This window comes from Myxine glutinosa, chromosome 11 (assembly GCF_964187855.1).
Source record: "Myxine glutinosa chromosome 11, kmMyxGlut1.1, whole genome shotgun sequence".
Lineage (NCBI taxonomy): Eukaryota > Metazoa > Chordata > Myxini > Myxiniformes > Myxinidae > Myxine > Myxine glutinosa.
The window spans coordinates 34,528,958-34,556,124 of NC_136271.1; the positions used below are offsets into that span (position 1 = coordinate 34,528,958).

Genomic DNA, 27,167 nt, shown 5'->3' on the forward strand with positions numbered 1-27,167 from the left:
TCTCCACAAAGCACTTTCACATTTTAGGTCTTTTGCTACTCTAAGTTTATTTTACAGATATTTTCACGGTGATTGCTCTGCTGTTCTGTCCAACTTGGTACCTTCTGTCAGGGTCTTTGGTCGGGAGACTCGTCTTGCCAACACTTCACACCTACACACTCTGGCCATACCTAGGTGTAGAACGAAGAGCTACACAAGTTGCTTTTTTCCACGTTCTGCATCAATTTGGAATTATTTTCCGGTCGCTTGCTTCCCCACATCTTACAATCCATTTTCTTTCAAGAATAATATGAATTTCTACCGACTTCATCTTTGATCTTTCTCCTTTATTTTTGTATCCCGACCCATTTAGTGGCTCTCAGTCTTGTTTAGGGTGAATTTCAATTGAAAAAACCCAACACCGATTGGCTGTGTGGCGCTGCGATCCAGCCACAGTGCGAGTTGATTGTGGTTGCTCACTGATTGTGGTTATTTACTGATTGTGGCTGCTCACTGTTTGAGGTTGCTCATTGATTGTGGCTGCTCACTGATTGTGGTTGCTCACCGATTGTGGCTGCTAACGGAGTGTGGTTGCTCACTGATTGTGGTTGCTCACTGATTGTGGCTGCTCACCGATTGTGGTTGCTCACTGATTGTGGCTGCTCACGGATTGTGGTTGCTCACGGATTGTGGTTGCTCACGGATTGTGGTTGCTCATTAAGTGTAGTTGCTCACGGATTGTGGCTGCTCACGGATTGTGGTTGCTCACTGATTGTGGCTGCTAACGGAGTGTGGTTGCTCACTGATTGTGGTTGCTCACGGATTGTGGTTGCTCACTGATTGTGGCTGCTCATGGATTGTGGTTGCTCAATGCTCACTGATTGTGGTTGATCACTGATTGTGGTTGAGCCTTATTCCTTCCCCTTGTTAAAGGAAACTGTTTTAAACTAATCTCGGTCCAATCATTTTCCTGCACTTTCCACTGAGAAAAATAAAGGTGTTATCAATATTTTAATGTGAATTGTCCCCACCTCCATCATGCTCTTAACTCTCCATGTCTTAGATGAATTGTTGTGGCACATCCTGTTTTGCCACTGTAGATGTGACCGTTGAATTCTTTCTACATTGGTGTTAGATAATATGCTTGGCCCTGCTGCTGCGGTTGAGAACATCCCAGCGACTGGACGAAAGCATGATGGCTCTAACCTATGGTTCCAGGTCAGATCATTAGTATTCATCAGCCCGTCCCCCGCGCAGCGGAGACGGGGTTTTGCAATCACTTCCGTGTGTATGTCTGTCTGTCTGTCTGTCTGTCCGGGCCATAACTTTTTTTACCATTTGAGCTTTTGTCATAAGATTTTCAACAAAGCTTTATTATGAGAATATGGAGAAGGCAAATTAATAATCTAGGTCAAAGGTCAGTGTCACATGAAATCGTCAATTTTCGTTTTTGTATTTTTTTAAAACTGTTTTTCGTCATGTTTAGCTTACGGAGGAAGAAGAAGATGTCTAAATACAAAGCAGACGTGGACGGGCATTGCATTTTCAGATCCTTTCTAGTTTTTTTTTCATTTATTTTTAATTATTTATTTGAATTCTAATATTTTAATTTAATTTATTTTAATTATTTATTTATTTTAATCTAGTTTATTTTTAATTAAAAAATAAAGGGAGTGCAAGGTAAACTTGGACTTTGTTTTATAAAATCAAAAAGTACAAGGAAGTTGATGAAACTGCCTACTTCTTAAGCTATTCACCTGTTTCACACACACAATTGCCCTATCTACATGCCAGCACGTTAATTTCGTCTGCTTATAAATCTTTGCGATGTGGTAGCAAGGCCATTGCAGAACCTGTTTTCACAACCTTTTGTTTTGTTTTATTTTTTGTATACAAGTTCAAGGCTTGTGGAAGAGCAAGAACACTGAACGGATCAGGACGCAACAGAACAAAAGGAAATTCAATGAGGGGTAAGTGACCTGCTCTGGTAGAAAGAGGGGGGAAAGACCAACAGCTGGACTGAAGGACAAAATAGGGAGAGACTTGGACAAATAATGGAAGTGGGGAGGAACGAGGGGCAGGAGAGGCTACATGGGGTGGGCAAGATGGATACAGACGCGGACTCTCAGGAAGGAAAAAATGGTAATTTGGAAGGAGGTGCGCTGGACGATGGGGGTAGAAAAGATCATCGTTTTGGATAGGGCATAATCTGAGATGGTGGTGAAAAGCTGTCATGAAAGATTGGATGGAAGAATGTCACTGAAGAGAATGTGCAGAGAATATAGGAACTAATGAGTGGATGTGATCAGTGATTCAGGATTTTGGGATTTTCACCAGAGGGTGTTGAAGGTGGAATGCATGCTGATGTGAAACTATGGATAATATCTTCGTGCCGTACACGCTCCTGAGAGTGGCAGGACGAGGGGAAGCGAAGAGGGGGTGGGACAATGGGAAGCTGAGAGGGGTGGGACGAGGGGAAACTGAGAGTAGCAGGACGACGGGAAGCTGAGAGGGGGTGGGACAAGGGGAAGCTGATAGGGGGTGGGACGAGGGGAAGCTGAGAGTAGCAGGACGACGGTAAGCTGAGAGGTGTGGGACAAGGGGAAGCTGAGAGGGGGTTGGACGAGGGGAAACTGAGAGGGGGTTGGACAAGGGGAAGCTGATAGGGGGTGGGACAAGGGGAAGCTGAGAGGGGGTTGGACGAGGGGAAACTGAGAGGAGCAGGACGAGGGGAAGCTGATAGGGGGTGGGACAAGGGGAAGCTGATAGGGGGTGGGACAAGGGGAAGCTGATAGGGGGTGGGACAAGGGGAAGCTGAGAGGGGGTTGGACGAGGGGAAGCTGAGAGGAGCAGAACGAGGGGAAGCTGATAGGGGGTGGGACAAGGGGAAGCTGATAGGGGGTGGGACAAGGGGAAGCTAAGAGGGGGTTGGACGAGGGGAAGCTGAGAGGAGCAGGACGAGGGGAAGCTGAGAGGGGGTGGGACAAGGGGAAGCTGAGAGGGGTGGGACAAGGGGAAGCTGAGAGGGGTGGGACAAGGGGAAGCTGAGAGGGGGTGGGACAAGGGGAAGCTGAGAGGGGGTGGGACGAGGGGAAGCTGAGAGGGGGTGGGACAAGGGGAAGCTGAGAGGGGTGGGACAATGGGAAGCTGAGAGGGGTGGGACAAGGGGAAGCTGAGAGGGGTGGGACAAGGGGAAGCTGAGAGGGGGTGGGACGAGGGGAAGCTGAGAGGGGTGGGACAAGGGGAAGCTGAGAGGGGGTGGGACGAGGGGAAGCTGAGAGGGGTGGGACAAGGGGAAGCTGAGAGGGGGTGGGACGAGGGGAAGCTGAGAAGGGGTGGGACAAGGGGAAGCTGAGAGGGGTGGGACAAGGGGAAGCTGAGAGGGGTGGGACAAGGGGAAGCTGAGAGGGGGTGGGACGAGGGGAAGCTGAGAGGGGTGGGACAAGGAGAAGCTGAGAGGGGGTGGGACAAGGGGAAGCTGAGAGGGGTGGGACAAGGGGAAGCTGAGAGGGGGTGGGACGAGGGGAAGCTGAGAGGGGTGGGACAAGGGGAAGCTGAGAGGGGGTGGGACAAGGGGAAGCTGAAAGGGGGTGGGACGAGGGGAAGCTGAGAGGAAGGAAGATTTTTTCCATTGAGCGGTTTGGGAGATATAGAGATGTAACGTTTTTCCAAGATGGCGTCCATATCACGTGACATATGACGTCATAATTATGAATAAAAAAATTATACACTCTGAGGCGTTCCCATGGTAAAATTTCGTGTCAACCGGAACAACGGTTGCCGAGAAAATGAATTTTAAAAATGCAGACATTCACGCCACACGTATGCACATATGGCCGAATGCCTAACCCTGATTTTCGCTTCGCGAGCGCAGGGTAATAAATAACTACCTAATTAACCCCTTCATTAACATCCAAGTCATTTTCCTAACAATAAATACATATAAAAGTTTCAAGCAATGCTTACCCATCTTTTAGATACATTGATTGCAATATGAGCATGTTATTATTCCAATATACACTAGGGCATGCCCGTACTATATATAAGCTAGGACGTGCCCGTACGTGGGTGCCCGTTCCTTGCCAAAAAAAAAAAAAAAAAAAATTTGTGTAGGGGTGTGTGTGTGTAAACATCCTAGGGCGTGCCCGTACGTGGGTGCAAAAAAACATGCGTGCAAACAACAACAACAAAAAAAAACTTTGAAACCACGTGGCAGTAACGACCACAGAACCCCCCCCCCCTCTATTTACATGAATGGTTTGGTCCATTCGCAACGACCACAGAACCCCCCCCCCCCCCCTCTATTTACATGCAATGGTTTGGTCCAAAGCGAACGGCTTGCAGTGTTTGGTAAAGAAATCGCCATAGCTCGGTAAGTACTTGTCCGATTAATATGAAACCTTGAAAAGGCACATCCTCGGGTCCCCAGCAATATACCTGGCAAGTTTCAAGTATATCGGACCCGTGGTTGTCGAGAAACAGCGGTCACAGACAAACATACACACATACACACATACACACATACACACATACACACATACACACATACACACAGAGATTAATGGAATTATAGATAGATGATCATTTTGATGGGATTCATTTGATTCGAAATTTGCAACGTATGATACTTCTATGGCACATATTGGACTCAGGTGATTGATCTTACAGTTGTGCGATTATCTTGTGATTTTTCATGGTATCTTTGTACTTTGAAGCAAATTACACGCTCCATATACTGTCATGCTGTGTTTATGATACTCACTGCATTTGAACAATAAATGAGTGATTTAACCATTGAAGTTCTGATAAGTGGAATGCTATGACAACACATTCAATAAAACATTTGCTGTAATTACTTTGTGGAGAAAAAAACATGGCTACAACATCTGTTAAAGCTGAAATTTAGCAACATCGGTTCTTGACTTGTCCTTTTTTTTTTCTTTTTTTTTGGATACAGAATTTGTAATTTGGATATCTTGGATTCGAGGCTCGTGTAAGAGCTAACACATTGAACATGAAAAACATGCACAGACACACAAAACATGCAATGAAGGGACCGGGAGACAAGAGTGGGAGAGAGGGAAGAACACAAGCACAACAACAGAAGAGAAGAGGGACGTCGGTAGATCTGTGGAAGGGGGAGGGCTAGGGGAGGAGGGAAGGAGTACACAGTAGAAAGCAAATAAACACTACTAGGAATTTCAGGAAAGAAGTTGGGGATTGAAAGAGGTGGCTTTGGGGTGTTTTAACGGGGGTAGAAAAGATCAAGGTTTTGGAATGTTTTTTTTTTTGTATACAAGATCGAGGCTCGTGAAAGAGCGAACATTAATCACACAGAAAGACAAACCGACACATAAAACATATAACATCGGGAGCGGTAGACAAGATGGGGAGAGAGGGGGAAGGACACAAACACAACATTTGAGAGCAGGGACCGAGAGACATGGAGACATCGAGAGATCTGTGGGAGGAAGAGGGCTTTGGGGGTGGGCATGGGAAGGGCGCGGGGGGGGGGGGGGTGGGAGAGGTATAAAACATATGGACACTGCCAGGACTTCCAGGAAAGAAGTTGGAATTTCAAACAAGGTGGATCTGGGGTGAATTAGCGGGGGTAGAAAAGATCAAGGTTTTGGATGGGGGAAGATAAGAGATGGTGGTGAACAGCTGTTTTAAAGACCTGGAGGGAGGAGTGGGATTGAAGGGAGTGTGGGAGTTTGTTCCAGAGGGGGGAAAAAAGAGGAATGAAAGAGTGAAGGTGAGCAGAGAGCCGATATTTCGGCAGTTTAACCATCAGAGGGTTGCTGGCAGATCTTGTGCGACCTGTCGGAATATTTGGGGGACAGAGCACAGAGAGAGCTGGGGGAGCAAGGCCGGAGAGGAGTCTGTAGAAGACAGAAAGACCACCTACCTGCCTGCGGTTGATGGGGGAAGATAAGAGATGGGGGGAGATAAGAGATGGTGGTAAACAGCTGTTTTAAAGACCTGGAGGGAGGAGTGGGATTGAAGAGAGTGAGGGAGTTTGTTCCAGAGGCGGGAGAAAAGGGGAATGAAGGAGTGAAGGTGAGCAGAGAGTCTTGATTTTGGCAGTTTCACCAGAAGAGGGTTGCTGGCAGATCTTGTGCATCCGGCAGGAATATTTGGGGGACAGAGCACAGACAGAGCAGGGAGAGCAAGGCCGGAGAGGAGTCTGTAGAAGACAGAAAGACCACCTACCTGCTTGCCGTGAGAGAGAGAGAAAGGCCCCCAGAATCAGTTTCATAGCGGGAAATTCCAATGACTGAGAATGCTTTGCTTTCAACAGCGTGAAGCAGAGCTAGGTGTTTGGCAGGAGCACCAGCTCAGAGGGGAGAGCAGTACTCCATCAAGCTGCAGATGAAAGCTTTGTATGTGGTGAGGAGCTCAGAAGTGCCCAGAAAGGACTTCGCATGACTGAGGATGCCCAGTTGGCGACTGGCTTTGGAGGCCAGCTTGGAAATGTGGTTTTCCCAGGAAAGATCATGACAGATATTGAGACCCAAAAGCTTAAGTGACAGAACTTCTTCAAGAGGATTGTTGAGAAAGTAGATGGGAGGGTTGTCCAGAGGGGCTTTTCAGAGAGACAAAGTGAGAGTGTGAGATTTGTCACGATTGAAGGACATTAGCCTTGCGGGCCCCATGACAATCATGGTTCCCTGTTTGAGGCAATGTTTTTATGGCCAGATGCTCTTCCTGACGCCAACCCTTGGTCGCCTCTTACGATGCGCAGGGATATGGTATGGTGTACCTATTCTAAACCGGGGTACACACCGGGATCATTCATCCCAGCAAACTGGTACTCAATTTGCCGACCTCGGAAGGATGACAGGCTGAGTCAACCCCCCTGACGTTAATTCAGCGATCGATCGGGATTCGAACCCAGGATCCTCGGATCCCAAGCCGGCACCCTAACCGCTCAGCCAACACCAGGCACCAACACCAGGAGAGATCATTGATGAAGACCAGAAAAAGCACAGGGCCCAGAACACTGCCTTGAGGAACTCCAGCCTGAACAGGAAGGGGAGAAGAGAGAATTCCATTCAGGGCCACACGTTGACTACGACCAGAAAGGAAGTCTGCAAGCCATACGTGGAGGTTACCATGAATACCATACGAGGAGAGTTTGGTGAGCATGGCTGGGTGTCAGACCCTATCGAAGGCACGAGATATGTCAAGGGAGACAGCTCTGATTTCCTGTTTGGCATTGAGGACCTCCATCCATTGTTGAGACAGCAGAAGCAGCATGTCCAGAGTAGAATGACCTGGCTTTTGTTCACTTTTGTCCTTTTGTTCACTTTTGTCCTTTTGTTCACTTTTGTCCTTTTGTTTGCTTTTGTCCTTTTGTTGGCTTTTGTTCCTTTGTTGGCTTTTTTCATTTTGTTGGCTTTTGTCCTTTTGTTGGCTTTTGTGCTTTTGTTGGCTTTTGTTGGCTTTTGTCCTTTTGTTGGCTTTTGTCGTTTTGTTGGCTTTTGTCCTTTTGTTCACTTTGTCCTTTTGTTGGCTTTTGTCGTTTTGTTGGCTTTTGTGCTTTTGTTGGCTTTTGTTGGCTTTTGTCCTTTTGTTGGCTTTTGTCGTTTTGTTGGCTTTTGTCCTTTTGTTCACCTTGTCCTTTTGTTGGCTTTTGTCGTTTTGTTGGCTTTTGTCCTTTTGTTCACTTTGGTAAGGAATTGCCATTTTTAATGACACTCGACCACATCAACTTTACAATGAGATGTGAGACTGTACAATATCTTACTAAAACTGACACTTTCTATAGATTTTGAGTGAACAATTCTAAGCAATGGAGCTCGTGGTGCTTTGTGTTTCTGCAGCCTTCCTGAGGTGTGGGTTAAGAAGTCATCTCTGTACCAGCCTGTTCTGGTTGCTGTGACTGCATTTCTGGCACTGGTGGCAGGTGCAGGCATGTGGGGAGCCGCACGTGGCAGCACCATCATACTTATCTTGGTGATTTTATAGGAAATTATGTATTGTGTGAATGTGGTGTTCCTGATTTGTAGATCTGTTGTTTTCCTGATGAATGGATAGGTTGCAAAGCGTCGCATAAACACCTCAATAAGGGGGGTATCTGCATAATAGGTATATTCTCTTTACTCTTCCCTCCACCTGCCCTTCTCATCTGCCATCTCCCCCTTCTCCCTTGAATATTCTCCAACAATCATTCTAATATCCCGGTCAATTGCTGAATTAACACCAGGAGAGTTGACTCAGCCTGTCATCCTTCCGAGGTCGGCAAATTGAGTACCAGCTTGCTGGGATGAATGATCCCGGTGTGTACCCCGGTTTAGAATAGGTACACCGTATCCCTGCGCATCGTAAGAGGCGACTAAGGGTTGGCGTCAGGAAGGGCATCCGGCCATAAAAACTGCCTCAAAAAGGGAACCATGAGGTCATGGGGCCCGCAAGGCTAACCCCCGCTTTAGCGGGGGAAAATGGCCTCAAAACGATCATTCATTCATTCATTTCATTCATTCAATCATTCTAATATTCTTCCATTATCTTAAACTCTAATACCCTTTCATTCATTTTATTTTTTCTCAAATTCTCCCACCAACCTTTGTGGGCATATTGTTACGTTTGTAGGGGGTAGACAATATCTTAGTCCAGGTAGAATTGGATAGGTAGTGTGGTCCGACTTTCGAGAAGAAGAAGAAACCCCCATGTATCATAAGTAGGGATCCGGTAGACCGTATGTCGTGTAAGCTCATATCTTTGTTCCCATCACGAGGGGTGGGGTTATGTTAATTAGTTATGGATTATGGGTAATTAATCCCCTGTATGTAATGGCCTCTGTTATTTTTTCCTCTGTTCCTTATGACACCAGCAGCATGCACACATAGCAAGATGTCGTGCATTTATAGCACTAAATAAAAGTGACCGGAACCGGGACATTCAACTACCGCTGGTGCCGCAGCCGTCACGTCGCAACACAAGCAGGCAGGTCCGAGAGGCCACGCCCCAAAGAGCAGTGATTGGTCTGGGATTGATTGGCGCAAGGGCTGCTAAGATGGGACTATTGGATTGGTGGAGCAGGCATGGATGACGTCAGATCCTTGAGTATAAAATAACGCTCTCCCCGACATTTTGGCTCTTGGCTTACTCTAATTTTCAGGATTCGACGACTAACGGTCAAAGTTCACGACTCCTCTTGGCTGTACCTCTTGACTTCCTTGCATCTTCTGGCTTTGGTGGTGAACGGTTACGATTTCATATCTCGCCTGCTTCGGGATTTCACGGCGAGCGGTCGGAGTTCGTAGCACTCCTGCGTGAGGGGAATTCATTGACGAGCGGGGGCGAGTGGAACGGGCGTGGCCTGCTGACGTTGCTCTCGGTGGCGAGAGATGCGGACTGCACAGGAGGCCTTGTTCCCGCTAGCGGCAGCACAGCCTGTGGTTCCTGCGGAAGGACGTGAGAGGCCTGTGACGAACCAGGACGATACCTGATGAGGTTCAAGAGCAGCTCAGAGCTAAGTGCCCACAAAAATATTGTGCATTCTTTGTTACCAGCATTCTTCAATAAAGCCGGTATTTTTGTACATTTTAATTTCGTGTCGGTTTGAGTTAATTGATTATCCAGGTGCGAAGACGTCGGGTGGAAGCCATTCGGGTAAATTCGTCATCCTCCTTTCCCTCACGTGTAACGAAGGTCTGCCATTGGATTGAACGCCTTGGAGTTGAAGCTCATTTGGTCATCCATGTCGCCCTGCAGTGTTCACTACAGGGCAGACACACGACAATATGTTGATGGCCCCAATTCTTCATCTGGTTTTATCCTGTGTGAATTTGAGTGGTAGATGTAAAGGATCCCACAGGGCATTCTGAAAAAGGTAGCCATTGTTTACCAGTGCCCTGGCCAAATTTCTTACTGGCAGTATAAAGCTATAATTGCACTTCCTTTGGTCGGAGTACATGGTTGTGTATATGGTGCAGGGAAAATTTGCCAATTTTCTCCTGTGTTTAAGTTTCCTTGTACTTATTTTTTCTTTCTTTTTTCAATAATCTTTCAGTATTGTTTAAAAAATGGAAATGCACACTTGGAGTACAAGGAAACCTAATATCACATATACAAATAATCAATAACAATGATAACCAGAACGGCACTTGGTAAAGAGCATACCTCCGCCAGGCTGAACTATTTACGTTTTGTATCCAACTGATAGGTCAGATCTGGATTCGCGGACCTGAACCAAAATGGAATCGGCTTATTCTTGTCACCAAACCAACACATGCACCTCGCTTTGTCATAAGTCGTCCACAACTTTTTGAGATATCGTGCTTTATATTGATTTTGGCCCTCTCACTCAATGGTGAAGAATTCTTTTTAAAATTATATTATCTGGATACGCATCCGGTTCCTCACCAAAATCTAACCATTTCGTCCTTGTCATACACCCAAGCCCTCCACCAAATTTCGTCTGAATCCATCCACAACTTTTTGAGATATCCTGTTTTACATTGTTTTTGGCCCCATCTCTCTCAATGGTGAAGAATCAGTTGAAAAATTCTCGTATCATTTTTGAAAAATTATTTTTGAGATATCCTGTTCACAAACAAACAGACAGCCAAATATGAAAACATAACCTCAGTTCATCTTCAGCGGTGGAGGTAACAATCCAATGTAAGGTATTTTGTAAAAACAATGGTCAGAGTAAAATGTAGTAATAATTTTTTTTAATGAAAAATACTTTTATTCTCTCCGATATATGTTTACAATAGCTTTAATTTAGAAAACAAAGTGGTCACTTTGTGAGTAAAAATATTTACTGTATTCATGTAATCAAGTGTTATAAATACGGTAAATATCTCACGGTGTCTTCAATCATGAACAACACATCCGCACCCTCAGCCAATTATTGTAATCTCAGCCAGGTGCTGCATGCAATACAAAAAGAAGAAGATGTCTTAAATGAATAGTGGGTCAGGTATTGCAGGCACCCTGGTAAATTTCCAAATTGTTGCCCTCACCAGCTCGATTCTAACGTCAGACTTTGCCAGCTGGTTCGTGAAAGACTTTGACCAATCTAGCATGTTTTATGAGCTGCATTTGAGACACATATGGTCTTTAAGAAGAAGAAGAAGAAGAGATTTATACTGCAAAGTGTCAGTATATGTAGTTTCACTGCTTCACGTGGCTAGTTGAATTTCATTGGCCGTATCTCAGATTCATTAACTAGTTTTGAACCCATGAGCAATCATTATTAAATGTTCCCTGGGTGTTTCCAGCTTGTGATGGTGCTTGTGTTTGCTGCAGTATGGGGTTTCCTTGTTCATCATGCTGTGCACGGAAGTGGCCAGTGGAGCTTGGGACCTGGAAAACAAGGTGTGGTGAGGTATCTGTATTTCTGAGTCATTGTGTGTCTGTACTTTCGGGTTCCATGGTGTTAATGTCGCCATTTATTTATTGCATATTTTATTTTACTAAAACAAACATTAAACACGTCATTTGTTTACTCGTTCATAGCAGAACAATAGTACAAATATCTATTTGTACCATTGTTACTGTATATTGATACTTTTGTTAATTTTACACAATTAAAGTAGTGATCCTCGGTTCTGCATACCCTTTCAATAATCACATACACAATAGTAGTAAAGTTAGTTACCTAGTCGATTTAATTGGCAACCTGCCCTCCGTCGGCCATATCCATGGTATACTTCAAGTCACATGTGATCGAGTGGAACATTCCCATACATACAGCATGAACATTAACCATTACAATCCATTATTCCGTGCAAGACCATGGCATTACAATTAGGGCAGTTGTGGCCAGAACTCAGCAGAAGGAAGGCCCTAAAATGTGGTGGTACAGGTGTAGCAGTGTGTGTGTTCCCTTAGCGCAAGGTCCCGCTTTGATGAAAATCCTGGGCTCCCAATCAATTTTGTCCCAAATCACCACAACAGCTCCTTTTGCTGTGCACTCCGCAATAGGGGTTCAGCCAAATCTGACCCTCCTCTTGGCCAGTTTTCTATTCCTCGTCACTTGCTGGGTTACTGGGGCAAGGCATGGCAGAGCTAAGGGGTGCTGGTTGGGCGCCCCATTCGCCGCTGCATGTCATGGTGGGGGCCGTCGGACATCTCAGCATTTGTCAGTCATTGGTTCCAATACTTATGCTTAACTAAAATGGGATGACTGAACATAAAAAGTGCTGCTGTTCTACAATGGTAAAATATATATGCAATATGCATAGAAATAACAAGAAACAAAAGGCAACCTTCTGTAATCTTGTCTTGTATTCATATTTTCATCTCAAAAAACAAACTTATTGGGTACTGTGTATCGCAATAATAACAGATTTCACTTCACTGTTCCAATACTCACCACCATCTCTTAGCTTCCCCCATCCAAAACCTTGATCTTTTCTACCCCTGTTAATCCACCCTACATCCACTTTTTTGAAATACCCACTTCTTTCCTGGAAGTCGTAGCAGTGACCATGTGTTTTATACCTCTCCCCCCCCTCCCTTCCCGTGCCTCCTCCTCCCAAGCCCCCTCCCTCCCACAGATCTCCCGATGTCCCTGTTCTCTACTATTGTACTTGTGTGCTTCCCTCTCTCTTCCCATCTTGTCTCTCGCTCCCTTTATTATATGTTTTATGTGTCCGTTTGTTTTTTTGTGATTAATGCTAGCTCTTACACGAGCCTCGATCTTGTATACAAAAAAACAAAACAAAAATAACTTATGGAGGGAATATTGTATATGAAAAACAAAGACCCACCCACATCTCTCACCTGTGAATGGAGGGAATAACCAATTAGCTCTCACCTAATCAATTACCCCAGGTTGCTAGGTTTAAATAAATAAATCGAAACCTCCCATGCTTTTCTAGCTGAAGAAAGTTGCTTAAAGCAACCATGAAGGTTACACAACGTAAGCCCTTTGCTGTTTCAAACTCTTCCCAGAGTTCCTCCACAGCTGTAACGACATTTACACATAGTACACACAAGAGAGTCCCAACGCTACACACCCCATCAACCGCCGGACCGGTTTCATCGCTTATTGACAAATCATCAGCGACAGCGCAGATAAACGCAAACTATCGAGTCTCCCAAGCATGTACCACGTGCAAACGTCAAGCAGTCAACATATAAATGAAAAAGAAAGACCCACTTACATCTCTCACCTGGGAATGGACCGGTAATATACAGACTTGGCATTTAATATGGAGTATTTTTTTTGTGGGGGTGAACTTACTTTTCAAGATGACTTAGAACCAAAAGTTCATTGGAATTATGTTTTAATTATTCTAGATTTTGTTAATGTGACCTTTAAAAGAAACAAAAACCACATTTGACATTTCGAAGCAAATAAATTGATCCTTGAAAGTGATGTAAACTGATATCGAACTCAATTCACGGACAGTACTGTGTTAAACTTCTGTACGTTTTCCAGAAGTATCTCTTTATTTTGCACATTAGCCAAAAAAAAATTCAACAAAAACAAAAGCTAAATTATGACTGGGATTACGGACAGTAAAATTACAGTTCAGTACTTCGTGTAACCCCCACGAGCATTCAGGGGAACACGTACACGTCGTGGCATGCTGTTCACAAGATTTGCCAAGGTTTGGACAGGAATCGCTTGCCATGCAGTGACAATAGTCTGCTGCAATTCACGCACAGAGGTAGGCTGCTGGTCCAAGTTGTCGATTTGATGCGTTAATTCTGCCCACAAGTTCTCTATCGGATTCATATCCGGGACATGGCAGGCCACTCCATATGCTCTACACCACGGTCAGCAACAAAGTGTTGGATCATGCAAGCACGATGAGGCCGTGCATTGTCATCTTGGAAGACAAAGTTTCCTCGAAAGGCTGCACGAGCAAATGGAAGCAATGTTTCTTCCAGAATGGCCCTGTACTTGAACTGGTTCAGGTTTCCATTCAGAACAACCAGGTCAGTTTTGCCCCCTGCATGAAAAGCAGCCCAAACGGTCACCCCACCACCTCCAGCTTGGACTCTTGGCACTATACAATCTTCGTTCTGGGCTTCATGCACTTGTCTGCGCACTCGGACGCGGCCATCTTGACGATAGACCAGAAATCTAGACTCGTCACTGAAGGTCACATGATTCCAGTGTCCTGGCTGCCATTGACGGTGCTCTCTGGCCCACTGCAATCGGCGCTGGCTGTGTTGTCTGGTCAGGCGTGGCTTTCTCAGGGGACGCCTGGCACGATAGGCTGCTTGAACCAGTCGTTGTTTGACTAGCCTTCTGGATACAGGCACATTTGTCAGTTGCTGCCACTCAACCCTAAGCCGATTAGCTGACTTGGTACGACCATTGCAGACTAACCGGTGCAGCTGGCGATCATCTCTCCTTGTGGTTCTGCGTGGACGTCCTGGCCTCGGTATTGGAGTAGAGACACCCCTCTGAGCATTTCGTTTCAGGATCTTTGACACCTGACCTTGAGTGATGCCATACTGCCGAGCAATAGCACGCTGTTTCATGCCGTAATTTCGTAAAGCCACCACTCCATGACAAACAGCATCGTCGAGTTGACGGACCATCTCCAGAGGAAGCGGCAATAACTTTTGTAGACGTGCAGCAGTTGTTTTCCACTAAAACAGAACGCAACAACCCTTACATACCCGATTGTGAAACCAATCGTCAAATGTACCTGTCCTTACATTTTGTCACGCCACCTGTGATATAATCCTGTTATTGACTTCTTGCTGCGAAAGACAATCAGTGACATGGTTCTTTCAACAAAGAAATCACCGAAGGGTAAAAGAAACTCACCAGATTGATATACTGAGTTCAGAAAGTAAACCCAAGTCAAGAAAAAAAATATATTCCATATTAAATGCCAAGTCTGTATTTATATAAAATAAAATGTACATAACAATGTGAACATGAGTGAAATTGAAGCCATTTGTATGAACTTTTTTCTCACCTTGTCTGATGTTTGCCTTGTCAGAATGGATTAACTGCTGGTGGCATTTTGAGCTTGAAAACGAGCATGAAGAATTATGTGAAAGAAAACAAGTTCACATACATGCTGGCCTGGGACTTGATTCAAAAGGAGGTGAGGCCATTTGAGTCTAACGAAATGTTTTTATTTTAAATTAAGATTCTCAGTAATCATAAACTGATCGTATAAACAATATGAAACTGTCTACAACTTGTCACTTCAGTAAAATATTTACCTTTTTTTTCAGGACTATTATAAATGTGTGTTCAAATGCTCTGGAAAATGTCGCAGACTTATTCTCCGGCATGAGAATATTTAACAATGAATATTATGTAATATCATGGAATGAACGTATATACAACAAACATTTAACTGTACGAGAGGTCAATCCTAAGTTGCACAGGAGTGACAATACATTGTGGAAACCTTGCATGTGTGTGTAGTTATGTATTTTTACAGATAGGGCTTTTGGGTGATTTGATTTAGTTTAAACTAGTTATTTCAATAGTACATGTTCAGCATAAGCATACATAATAAGTGTATGACAGGTGGTGTCAGGTTTTTTTTTTTTTTTGTATACTGAATCGAGGCTCGTGAAAGAGCTAACATTTACTTCACAAACAAATCAACCAGACAAACAAAATATATAAAAAGAGGGAGCGGAAGACAAGATGGGGAGAGAAGGGGGAGCACACAAACACAACATCCGAGAGCAGGGAGATGTGTGGGAGGGAGAGGGCTTGGGGGGAGGAGGCGTGGAAGGGGGGGGGGGGGGGAGGGAGAAGTATAAAACACAAGGACTTCCAGGACAGAAGTTGGTATTTCAAAAAAGTGGAATTGGGGTGAAATTAGCGGGGGTAGAAAAGATCAAGGTTTTGGATGGGGGAAGATAAGAGATGGTGAGGTTGCCTTTGTCTGCCCTCCCAGCCTGTTCATGTCTACACACCCATATCCACACCTTGATGTTTATTGTGGTTTTCCCCATTGTAATTTGTCCTTGTGTGTTTTCCTTTCATAATAACTAACAGCACCAAGACTCCATGTGTCACTTGGATTAGGCAACAGGATGGTCAGGTGAATCCATGTGGCCCCTGTGGGATTTCCGCATGGAAAACCACAAGGCTGCGTGGGGTGAGGGTCCCATTTTCCCCGCAGCGCGGGTCAATGAGCGTGCCCGCAAGATCATGCACTGGTGCATGTTGGTGCTGAAAAAGAGGAGCGAGCTGGGCCCCTCACGTCTCAGGTTCTTCCTGCCTCGTTCCTCTGTCTGTCCTGTCACCTGTACGAATGAGCGAAGGACAGATAGATAAGTCTAACGTTGGCAACATGGACGCAGGGGTTTATTTTTATTCATTTGTCACAGTGGAGTGATCATGTTCGGTCATGTGTGCGGTCATGTTCTCGTCCCTTCCCACCCTATTTTTGACTATCAAATTTGTGCTTGTTAATGATAACCTGTGTCGTGGGGAATGGGAATTCCATAGCACTAGATAATCAGCACAAAGGTGTTGGATGGGCAAATTAGAGTTGTGGATTAAGGCGCCATTAAAACGGGAATAGTTGCTCGGTGTTCTGACAGCGCATTGCAGACAGCCTTGACTCCTAGCACGTACGTAAATTGAGGGCAGATGTTGGACCTCTCACCCCCCTCCCTGCCTTGTGAATGCCCGGTCTGTGAAGATCCATGCGGCCGTTACAGTATGTATATGTATTATACTAGCAGCGGTACGTGGTGTTGCCTGGTGCTGTTCTAATCCTATTGGCATTTTGAAGAAATCAAAATTTTTATGTCTCCGCCGACGAAGTCGCCGGAGGCGTTATGTTTTCAGGCTGTCTGTCCGGCTGTCCGTCCGTCCGTCCGTCCGTCTGTGCTAGGTTTTCGTTACTGCGATAACTTGAGAATGGCTAAAGGGATCTCAGTCAAACTTGGCACATGTATGTATAATGAGGTAAAGATATACTCATTCGATTTTGGGGTCACGAGGTCAAAGGGCAAAGATCAGAGGTCATGTTAGGTAAAAATACTGTTACCGCGATAACTTGTGAACCAGTGATGGGATTCTGACCAAATTTGGTACACTTATGTAGAATCATGTAAAGATGAACTGATTAGATTTTGGGGTCAAAGGTCAAATCCGTAATAGGTCTATAACTTGAGAACGGCTGAAGTGATCTAATTCAAACTTGGTACAGGTATGTATAATATTGTAAAGATTAAGTGATTCGATTTTGAGGGTCCCAAGGTCAAACGCCAAAGGTCAGAGGTCATGTAAGTGTAGAAATGTGAGAACTTGTGAACAGCTGAAGGGATTTAAATTAAAACTTGGTTCAGGTATGTATAATGATGTAAACATGAACTGGTTTAATTTTGCGGTCAATAGGTGAAAGGTCAGAGGTCATGGCAGGTAAAAATGTGCTAACTTGGGTACAGCTGAATGGATTTAAATCAAACTTGATACAAGTATTATAATGATGTAATAATGTGGGCAGAGGCATATCACTCGACGTCGTGACGTCGAAGAGTGCCGTTCTAGTTTTTTGCTATTTTTTGTGGGGGCCCAAAACACGTCCCTACACTCACAAAGGAATGGGGGTCAAGGATCATTTAATATTACCTTTCACATAGCTACAAAGGCTGAGGCATGATTGAGTTATTACATAAAAATTAGAAGTTGTTTTTTTCCTAAAACACTCCCTGGCACTCACTGAGGAACCTCTGAAAGTTTGACGAAGACCCGTTCGGCCATTGCCGGAAAATGGCGACACATAAACACATATAGAGACAGACATCTCTCTTAGGTATATATACCATGGGCCTGCCAGACTGCTGGTTGTCTGTGCAGGCTGAATGTGTCCTCCTCTAATGCTGGAGACGATTTTGCGTCTGTCTTGATGCCATCTCATCATCCATTTGTTGACTAACAAATCTCTGCTGAGCTTCTCTGTTTTATGCTCTAAATGTGCCAGACCATGACGGGCCGGACGCCCTCCTCAATATCTACAGGATTACATTACGGATTTTTTTTAGGTCATATCTCGATTTTCAAAGAGATGAACTTATCAAATGGGTTCTGGTGTCCAGATGTCTGTCCATCAGGTCGTCTGTCCATTAACATTTTTCTATTTTTGCTGTTCCCTTATCACCTGGTTGATTGCTCTGAAACTTGACACATGAATACAGGACAGTAGCCCACACAATCGCCCTGGCTTCGATTTTTCAATTTTGGGTCAGGGAGGTCCCAGGGGGGTTCCCCCAAATCAGCAGAAGGTTTGAACTACAACCTCAAGAGATGACCGTCAGCCCACTTTGGGGTGGAGAGGGGGGGGTGAGGGGGGATATTGTTAGATTTAATTGTGAACTCGGGAGACAACCGCCATGCAGAACTGACATGCTAATGCTTTTAATGTATTTGAAACTGATCTTGAAAAACGTTGTGCTACTAGAGCAGCTACCTGGAGATAGAGGTGGCGGGTACCACGCACTGCCATGCTGCATGAACTTTGGTGGTTTCTTTTTGCCTGTGGGCCGGCGGCAGCACTGCCTCCCAACATCCCAATCAATATACACTTTATAGTGGCCTTCGGTTGCCTCAAAACGGATGGCAAGGCCAGTGTGTGGTAGCTTAAAGCCGTGCCCAGATTCTGAAGTACCTACACCCAAAATGTGGGGCATCTTGGTGGTATATTACAACATATTGTCCTGTGGACGACTCTATTAAGACAGCATCCACGGATGGCTAATTGAGCTGACTTCGAGGCATTATCCAATTCAATGGTGGATCATAAGCGAGCAGGGTGGGCTTGGGAGAGAATGCCGGATTACCTGGGTGGCCTCAACGATGTCTTCACCTGATGGAAAATTAACGATGTGGAAATTAACTCAACCCGAGACAGATGTAAAATGTACAAAAGGAAGATTTATTAACGGAACCCGAGAACAAAGAAACGCGACGGTAAAAACTAAACCCCCGAGGTTGGGATCCCACTCACAGCCTTCAAATACAAGACAATGGAATGATGAATAAAAGCAAACGTTGTGTGGTGCGTTTGTGTTGGCTTAGCTCTGTCTGTAGCAGGTCGGTCAGGCCCTGTCTGACGCGGCTCTGGTCGGCATGAACCGCTCGGTCCCATCTGTGGGCGTTCCACAGGTCCTCCATGCGACTCGAACGGGTCGCGTGCAGCTCGCTCCTCTGGCAGTGCCCAGACTCGTCCACGCGGAGTCGCCCCCTCGTCCGGAACCAAGATGAGAGGTCAGCCGGCACAGGAACGAGTAAAGGGCAACAGGAGAAGAAAGGAACGGTCTCCAATGCGGGAAGGCAGGAAGAGGCAGACAAAGGTCAAAGGGCGAAGGGCGAAGAGAGAAGAGAGAAAATGTCCGTCTCCGCTCACTTTTATCAGATCTCCTCTGACGTCAGCTCTCTATCTCCCCCAACCAGTGCGTCGCTTACTCGTAGCCTTTTGCGCCTTCTCATATCACTGGTGCTTCTCCTCCAACCAGTGCGTAGCTTCTTGGTAGTGGGTTCGCGCCTTCCGCACTGATTGGCCATGGTCTCGCACCTTTGGTGTTACGTCATCGTGTGGCAGGTCATTGTCAGTGGCCAATCAGTGTGGCATGTCCTTCATCTTCCCCACTCTCCAATTACGGGGAAGCTTTCTGTCCCTTCCCCGACCAATCACACGTCCTTCCCTACTCTGCCAATCGGTGGCCTGCTCTTTGCTCGCCCCTCCTCCCTGTCAGTCACGAGCCTTCTGAGGCGTGTCTCTCAGCCTGCCTGTTCGATATCTGCCTGCCATGGCGCCGTAGTGTGCGGTTGCTTCTGGTCTGTTCTTCCATAAGTCATTGTGGCGGCGGGGAAATTTAATTAGTGTTAGTTATGTATTACCATAAGGGACACCGGAATGATCACAGAGGTTTCACACACGTGGGAATTAACATAAACCCTCAAACTATTTAACATGCCCCATTCCTCGTAATGGGGACGAAGATACACCTTAATCCGAACAACCCGCCTACATAGAACTTTTACAGGTGAGGTTCACTATCACGACAGTCGAAGCACCTACCTATGCAGATCTACCTGGATCTATGTATGCCCTACCCAACCGACATAACAATATTCAATACAATTTTATAATAGAACATAACATGTATGTCAAAAAACATCCTAACATGTAAAACATCCTAACTGGAATGGTGACTTTATTTGTTGTATTACACCAGGACTTGCTGCATGGGTTCTGACTAATAGGGGCCACCTGCCATGCACCCACCCTATATTGACATGCATTACAAACTTTACAATGACTTTTGCAGATAGGAAGATGATCTTCTTCTTTAACGGCCACCAATATCCCACCTTTCTTGTGGGATTGGCCCGGGGAAGCTTGGCCCCAGTCTTCACGAACCAACTGGCCAGGCCTGACGTTCCACTAGTTAGAGTTGGAATTTGGCCAAGGTGTCGGCGATATGTAGCTCTCCTACACTTTGCGAAGGACACCATGGGATCTTTAAAGTCTACCAACTAATTCTGGTTTAACGTCCATGAGGGACGGCGCACCCATTGACGAATTACCCTGCCTATGATGAAAGATTATGTTACAGTTAAAATAGTTCCTTCCATCTTTTAGTTTCAGCCCATTAAAAATACAGAACTGCCCACTGCATAAAGCTGTGCCAGTTGTAACATGAATAAAGACAGCATCAGTCAACCTCTACTGGCTTTAAACGCCTTTTTATTGGCAAATTTCCAGGCCACCCCTTGGGGAAAGTCCCATGTGGCATTAGATAATTATCGGGAAATTTTACCATTAATTTGCAATTGGTCACTGGCTTTGACACCAATAAAAAATTTTTATAACGGAATTGTTGCTCCCAGCTTGCTGGCTCGATCACAGAAAGACGGCATTTGCATTTTTGGTGCCTCCATCCCTACCCCGTTTAGAATCCCGTGCGGACACAGGCAACTTGTTAGTGTTCACAACACTATGTTAAAAGTGTTACCTCAAACAGGATCACCATACATACTGCACTAACGTATGGCAATTCCAATTTCCAATACAGAAGCACTGCTGTGGTGTTCGCAACTTTATGGATTGGATGGAAACAGAGCTGATGGCACCTCCTGATTCTTGTTGCAAATTTTTCTACCGAGGCTGTGGACTGGAAGCTTTGAACTACAATCCTGGTCAAGTGTTCCAGAAAGTATGAGCTCTACAGTGTCAAAACCAATAGCATCATTTCACTTTGGCCATTTCTATAAACCTTCTGTAGTTTTGCTTCATTTTAGCATTCTGTGCTTTAGTTAGCCTGGTTTACATTACTATTTATTATTTCAATTTAGCCTCATCTCACTCCCTGGCACCACAATGTGCTCTTACCTCTCCATCATTTCATTGCACTTCTCCTCCACCTTCTCCAGCTTTCCGTCTTGTTCCTGCAGTGACTCGTTCACACGACACCATATTACTTGCGCAGCCTCATTCACTTCGCCTTCAATTTTTTTGGGTTTTGTTTTTATGTTGGAGGCTCCAGGCACGGACTGTATAGCCATCATCGAGGCCAGACTTTAAAAAGGCCTTGCATTTCCTCATGCAATTCCCCATTCATATTTGCTTCAATTTCCTGCATCACTTCCTTATTCCTCTTTTCACACTCCTTACTAACACCAGACATAACTTCCCCCCACCCAACCCCCTTCATCCAGTTTTCATCTTCTTCTGGATTTCCTCCAGTTGAGTTTTTTTTTTCCTCTGCTCAATCTGCATTCCCCTAATGTCCCAGCTCACACTTTCTTTTTTATACCATGTGCCTTCTATAATTTGACCCACTTACACATATATTTCAGCCATTTGCTTCCAATTCGATTCAATTTCACTTCCAAAATCAATTCCCACCCAATTGTCGTTCCTTCAGTAAGTTCAGTCGTTTTCTATCCATTTCAATCGGACTCTCTACTGCATTTTTATTTTATCGTTCTTCCATCTCCCTCATTTGTTCTTTTATTCCCCCCATGATTTTATTTAGCTTTTCCTCTGTCCATTTGTTCTGTTTAATCTTTTCTCCCACCTTTTTTCCTTCTATCCGTTTGTTCATACTTTCAATCATCTGCAATAACTTCATCATTGTCCCTTTGCTGCCAGAGGTGCTGTAGCAACCAACAAATGTCCACCCTCACCTGGGATAGGATCCTCATCCATCCTCGTGTTATCAAATAAACAAGGAGTTGATCGTCCAAGTTCTCAGCCTTTTGGGTGGTTCACACACACAAACACACACACACACGCACACACGCACGCACACAAAACAAGCCAAGTGCCTCATAGATATCGTACACAAGCTAAGTTACCGAAATGGCTTCCATGGCAACATAATTCGGTCAAGCACGGCCATGATCTTATCAGATTGAGAAAATGTCATTGTAACATTTCAAACAAATAATTTACTCCTGAAGTGATTTTGGGTTAATTACGCAAAGGATGTGAATTACGCAAAATTACGCAAAAGCCGATGTTATAAAAAATCCCTTCTCTGAAACCGCTTCACCGATCGATGTGAAACCTGTCATGGCTGGTGAAAATGTGATACTTGAAAGCAGCTGAAGGGATTTAAATCAAACTTGTTTATTTTTTAGGACAGTGAACGATGGCATCTACCCATCGTGGGACGATGCGAAGGCATATTGGTGACACAGTTGCATTGCTCCAGTTTGACATGTATTGGGGCTACTCTTGCATCTAGTTTTTAGATTTTTTAACACTCCACATATACATGAGATCAGAAAAAACTGATGAGAAAAAAATGGTAGACAAAAAAAGCTAAGATTCTCAATTGTGTGGATTTTTCTTGCTCTTACAAGCTTTTACCAGCTAATGATCAAGCCATCATGAATCCTTATTTTGCAATATTGATGATGATGACAACTCCTTTTTAAATCTTCAGATGGATAGGGCTGCCGATGCAGTTTCTTGGCTATTGGGCACAATCCTGGACGGGTCGATACTCCGGCGCAGATTTTACAATATTACAAGATTAGATATGTGAAGGAACCATTTGACAACACAAAATAAGCAAAACAAAGTTTCACATTGCATTTTAAAATATGGTATTGCTCACTTTGCTTTAACAAATGTAACGTCCATTTGTCCACCTGTTTTACCAAACACATGATTTTTGTTTTTTCCAGGGGTGCAAACAGCACATCATCAACTTTCTGCAGGAAGGGAAGATATCACAAGACCTACAAGTCCTTGGCCTGGTTCTCACCATCACCCAGATCATTGCCATTACCCTCATTTTAGCTTTCTTTGCAATTTCTGTGCATGAGAAGTGGCAGCCATCTGACAGACATGTTTACAGACAGCCTACAATTCAAGCCTGACTGACTCCATCCACTGTCAAAGGTGCACACGGTATCAATGCAAGCAAATGTATCCCTTTGTGCACTCTCGCGAAAAAACTCAGATTAAAACTGCAGGTGACACCTTGCTGTACAATCCAATTACAAGGTGCTCAAATATACAAGTTGGCATTCATTTCTGAGATGAGCTTATATCAAGAGCATTGATCAATTTCCGATAACAATCAGTAATTTGCTTTCATGGAGACTTCTCCAAATGTGATGTTCTTCCTGATTCATCTCATTTTGCATCTGATAGCACACATTAACTGACTATCATCATGAACTGATAATTATACAAGGACTGGACATTTTACCCGTCGCTTCACTGATGGCTTTAATCAAGACACCATGTTGTATTTCACAAACATTCTGCTCTATTCACCCGATCATTTGCCCGAGATCATCTTCCATCTGCTTGGATGTCAGCTAACATCACTTTCATCAATGATCCTTGCTCTTTATATATGGTGTGAGCAAAAATCACCTCCGCTTTGCTGCGATGCTCCGTGTTGGATTCTTTGGTTTAAAATGAGTGAAATTAAACATTTTGAAAATTGAGTTATTCTCACTCAGATTTCAACATCACTGCAATGTTGTTTAATTTTCTTGATACAAGATGATTTGTAATAACCAGCTACCAATGGTGGCGCCATACGTTACACATTTACATGGAGATTATTGGGGTCTTCTCCCCACCTTGAACCCCCTCTCTTAGATATGCTACCCTGACAGAAACCATACTTGGACTACCCTTAGGCAACATACAAAATTTGGTTGGATTTGGTTCATTATTTTGTTTCTTTTTTAAGCATATATAAATTTACTTCTTCATGCAGCTCTATGAATCAAATTGACACCCCTTTAAGTGAGCATTTCTAGAGCATTACTTGGTTCCTCCTAAGAACACAAGGGTGGTCCAGCATGCACACAAGATTTTTTGAATGTCCCTCATTTTCTAATGTTTGGCATTTTCTACAAGTTTATGGAATGTCCCTACTTTTCTATAGTTTGCAACATGGCAGTTACCATATAATGGGGGCTTTTCTATGCCCCTGGCATTATTTCCCAAGATACATTTTAAATACGAACAAAATGCATTTGTTCATCGTACAAGACTTTATTCAAGAGGATATAAAAGACTTGAAAAAGTAAGGGGAAAAATATTCAACCCAGATGGGACTCAAACCCACAATCTCCAGCTTGGGACTTTGATGCCTCAACCATTAGGCCATTGGGCCAGCACGTTCGATTTTTTGGAATAATATTTTTAAGAGGTATGAAGTGTGCATATACAGGTGCATCCAAAGCCAGCACGGGACCCGATGCAAATAACCTCAGGGCCCGCACCATTTTATAACGTTTTAAGGAAATTTATTTAATGAAAAACCCAAAAATTTTTTTTAAACAAATGGTCGATTATAATTATATTTAGCTGTATGATCGAAAATAAAGGAGATAACAGGACGTTTGGACCAATCGAGTCAATTCGCACCCTCGACTGTTCAACACTATTTCTCCATAACATTGGCAAAAGAAATCCGTGAGAAGATGGTTCTTTTTTTTTTTTGGACAAACAGGATACAAACCCATTTATTTGTAACACACATTTCTGGTTAATAACCATTTTCTGTAAAGTTTGAAACTGCACGATTAATAACAGCGGTAAATGTTGTTTTGTTTCCAGAAAGAAAGCCGGCAAGGAAAGCAAAATCAGCTTCTGGGTTTAAATGTAACGATGAGGAAATGAGGATGAGCCGATGAGGAGTTTCAAAACAATTACAGCAGAAGCTTGGGCCCCTCAACGGACCCCGGGCTCCGAGGCAGCGACCACCCCTGACTCCCCCTCTCGACGCCCCTGTGTATATATATATATATATATATATATATATATATATATACATATATATATATATAAATATGTATATATATATATACAGTCACGTGAAAAAGTAAGTACACCCCATGTAAAGTTTTGACTTTTTCAACATATTTCAACATACAGCTATTTGATCTTCATTTCAACAATATTGACAGATAAATGTGATATAAAAAAAAAAAAAACCACCTTTAGAGGCCATTTTTCCCCGCAAGCGGGGGTTGGCCTTTTCGGGAACTGTGGTTGTTGTTGTTTTTCGGTCCCCTTTTTGAAGCAATGTTTTACGGCCGGATGCCCTTCCTGACGCCAACCCTTTTTGCCGCCTTTAACGACAAGCAGGGAATTACCAGTGAACTGGTACTCAATTGTGATATAATATAACAAATATCATGAAACATTTACATTTTGTAGTCCATTGTATAATTTAAATGAACATAAATGCAAATTTTGCATGTGCAAAAAGTAAGTACACCCTTGGCTCTAATAGGTGGTATTGGCCCCTTTGGCAGAAACAACCTCAAGTAGGCGTTTCTTATAACTGTCTACCAGGCTCTGACATCGACTGGGAGAAATTTTTTCCCACTCCACCATGCAGAATTCTTTCAGCTGTGCGATGTTTGAGGGGTTTCTTGCATGCACAGCTCGTTTCAAATCCCCCACAACATCTCGATGGGATTTAGATCCGGGCTTTGACTTGGCCATACCAGAACCCTCCATTTCTTTCTTTTCTGCCATTGCTTGGTGGATTTACTGGTATGTTTAGGGTCATTGTCATGTTGCAAGGTCCACTTTCCGTTGAGCTTCAACTTTCCGACAGATGGCCTCACATTATCCTCAAGCACCCTCTGGTACAATGAAGAATTCATAGTGGATTCTATGATGGTGAGCTGCCCAGGCCCCTGATGCAGCAAAGCTGCCCCCAAACCATAATATTTCCACCACCATGCTTTACAGTTGGTATCAGGTTCTTGTGGTCAAATGCTGTCTTTGGTTTTCGCCAAGCATGTCTTCTGGTACTGTGGCCAAATAGCTCTACCTTTGACTCACCTGTCCAGAGCACATTGTTCCAGAAGTGCTGGTCTTTGCCTAGGTGTTCATTGGCAAACTTTAGTCTTGCCCTGATGTTCTTTCTGGACAGCAAAGGTTTCCTCCTGGCACACCTCCCATGTAGATCAAATTTGTGCAGCCTCTTTCTAATGGTAGACTCGTGCACTTTGACATCAACAGTGGCAAGAGCTACCTGTAGGTCCCGTGATGACATTCTGGGGTTCTTAGAGACTTCTTTCACCATCTTGCAGTCTGCTCTCGGGCTGAACTTGCTGGGGAGGCCTGGCCTGAACAAGTTGGCAGTTGTTTGGAATCTTCTCCACTTGTGGATGATCTTCCGGACAGTCGATTGACTGATTTCAAATTGTTTGGAGATCTTTTTAAATCCCTTCCCAGACTCGTAGGCATCCATAACCTTCTTTCTGAAGGCCTCAGAGAGCTCTTTTGATCTAGGCATGGTGATGCCGCACACTTCAACAACAAAGAGCAAACCAAACTAAATGTCTGAGGTTTAAATAAGACTGGTTCCTCCAAGATCCTCTCTAACGATGTTCTAATCATTTGCACCTGAGCTGGTGCACCTGATTCTAATTTTAGGTATTTGAAGTAGTGATAAATGTAGGGGTGTACTTACTTTTTCCACATGCGAAATTTGCATTTATGTTTATTTAAATTATACAATGGACTACAAAATGTAAATGTTCCATGATATTTGTTATATTATATCACCTTTGTCTATCAATATTGTTGAAATGAAGATCAAATAGCTGTATGTTGAAATATGTTGAAAAAGTCAAAACTTTACATGGGGTGTACTTACTTTTTCACGTGACTGTATATATATATATATATTGTTGTGGATATGAGAATGTTTTTTTTTTATTGTTGTGGTAAAATGTTGTTGTAAAAGGTTGTTGTAAAATATCACCCCTCCTCCCTCCGTTT

General features: G+C 44.0%; 1 protein-coding gene across 1 annotated transcript; it reads left to right on the forward strand.

The window, feature by feature from the left end:
* The first annotated feature begins 1,119 nt into the window (after positions 1-1,119).
* On the forward strand, positions 1,120-23,857 carry LOC137418460 (tetraspanin-12-like). Its single transcript, XM_078765954.1, has 6 exons — positions 1,120-1,197; positions 7,806-7,938; positions 11,242-11,310; positions 14,907-15,014; positions 20,962-21,102; positions 23,084-23,857. Exons 1-6 carry the CDS (start codon positions 1,172-1,174, stop codon positions 23,276-23,278), a joined length of 672 nt encoding a protein of 223 aa, XP_078622080.1. The 5' UTR covers positions 1,120-1,171; the 3' UTR covers positions 23,279-23,857.
* Positions 23,858-27,167: the final 3,310 nt, after the last annotated feature.